The sequence below is a fragment of the Wasmannia auropunctata genome, unplaced genomic scaffold (genome assembly GCF_000956235.1).
Source record: "Wasmannia auropunctata unplaced genomic scaffold, wasmannia.A_1.0 LD336103.1, whole genome shotgun sequence".
Taxonomy (NCBI): Eukaryota; Metazoa; Arthropoda; class Insecta; order Hymenoptera; family Formicidae; genus Wasmannia; species Wasmannia auropunctata.
The window spans coordinates 381,403-382,057 of NW_012026787.1; the positions used below are offsets into that span (position 1 = coordinate 381,403).

At 50.5% G+C, this 655-nt stretch overlaps 1 protein-coding gene across 1 annotated transcript in view; it reads right to left on the bottom strand.

Moving 5' to 3' along the window:
• Positions 1 to 655, bottom strand: part of LOC105457789 — a 30,982-nt gene that overhangs the window by 15,199 nt on the left and 15,128 nt on the right. Inside the window, exon 7 of the mRNA XM_011702653.1 lies at positions 29 to 630. Within this exon, the coding sequence (XP_011700955.1) occupies positions 29 to 630 (602 nt within the window). The remainder of the gene's footprint in view (positions 1 to 28; positions 631 to 655) is intronic.

Consider the following 655-nt stretch of genomic DNA (forward strand, 5'->3'; position numbering starts at 1 on the left):
CTTGATCGGTGGTGATCCGCAGGGGTACGCCAAAGCGGCTAATCCAGCCGTTGTAAAATGCTTTGGCTACAGTTTCAGCTTCCTGGTTTTCCATAGGGATCACTTCAGGCCATCTCGAGTAGCGGTCTACGCAGGTAAGGCAGTATCGATGCCCTTCAGACACTGGTAGAATTATGATGTCGAGATGTACGTGTTCGAACCTTTTGGTGGGTAGAGCAAAGGTTCCGTGTGGAGCTGATATGTGCCTCGTTATCTTCGAGCGTTGACAGGCTGTACAAGCTCGCGTCCATTCCCGGCATTCTGCGTTGATGGATGGCCACACGTAGCGTTGTGCCACGAGTTTAGTGGTTGTCTTTATGCCTGGGTGTGCCAAATTGTGGATCGCTTCAAAGGCAGCTCGCCTGAATGGCTTGGTAAGGAATGGACGTGGTGTCTCGGTCTTTGTGTCACACCAGATAGCCAAGCCTGCACCAGGGATATCGACCTTCTTGAGCTGCAGGCTTTTCCCTTCGACGATCAACGAAAACAGCTCATGGTCTTCTTGTTGAGATTTGGCCAATGCTTCATAATCGATTGTCGAGTGTACTGCTTCTACCCGTGACAACGTATCGGCAGTTACATTGTCTTTGCCTGATACATGGCGTATATCGGTGGT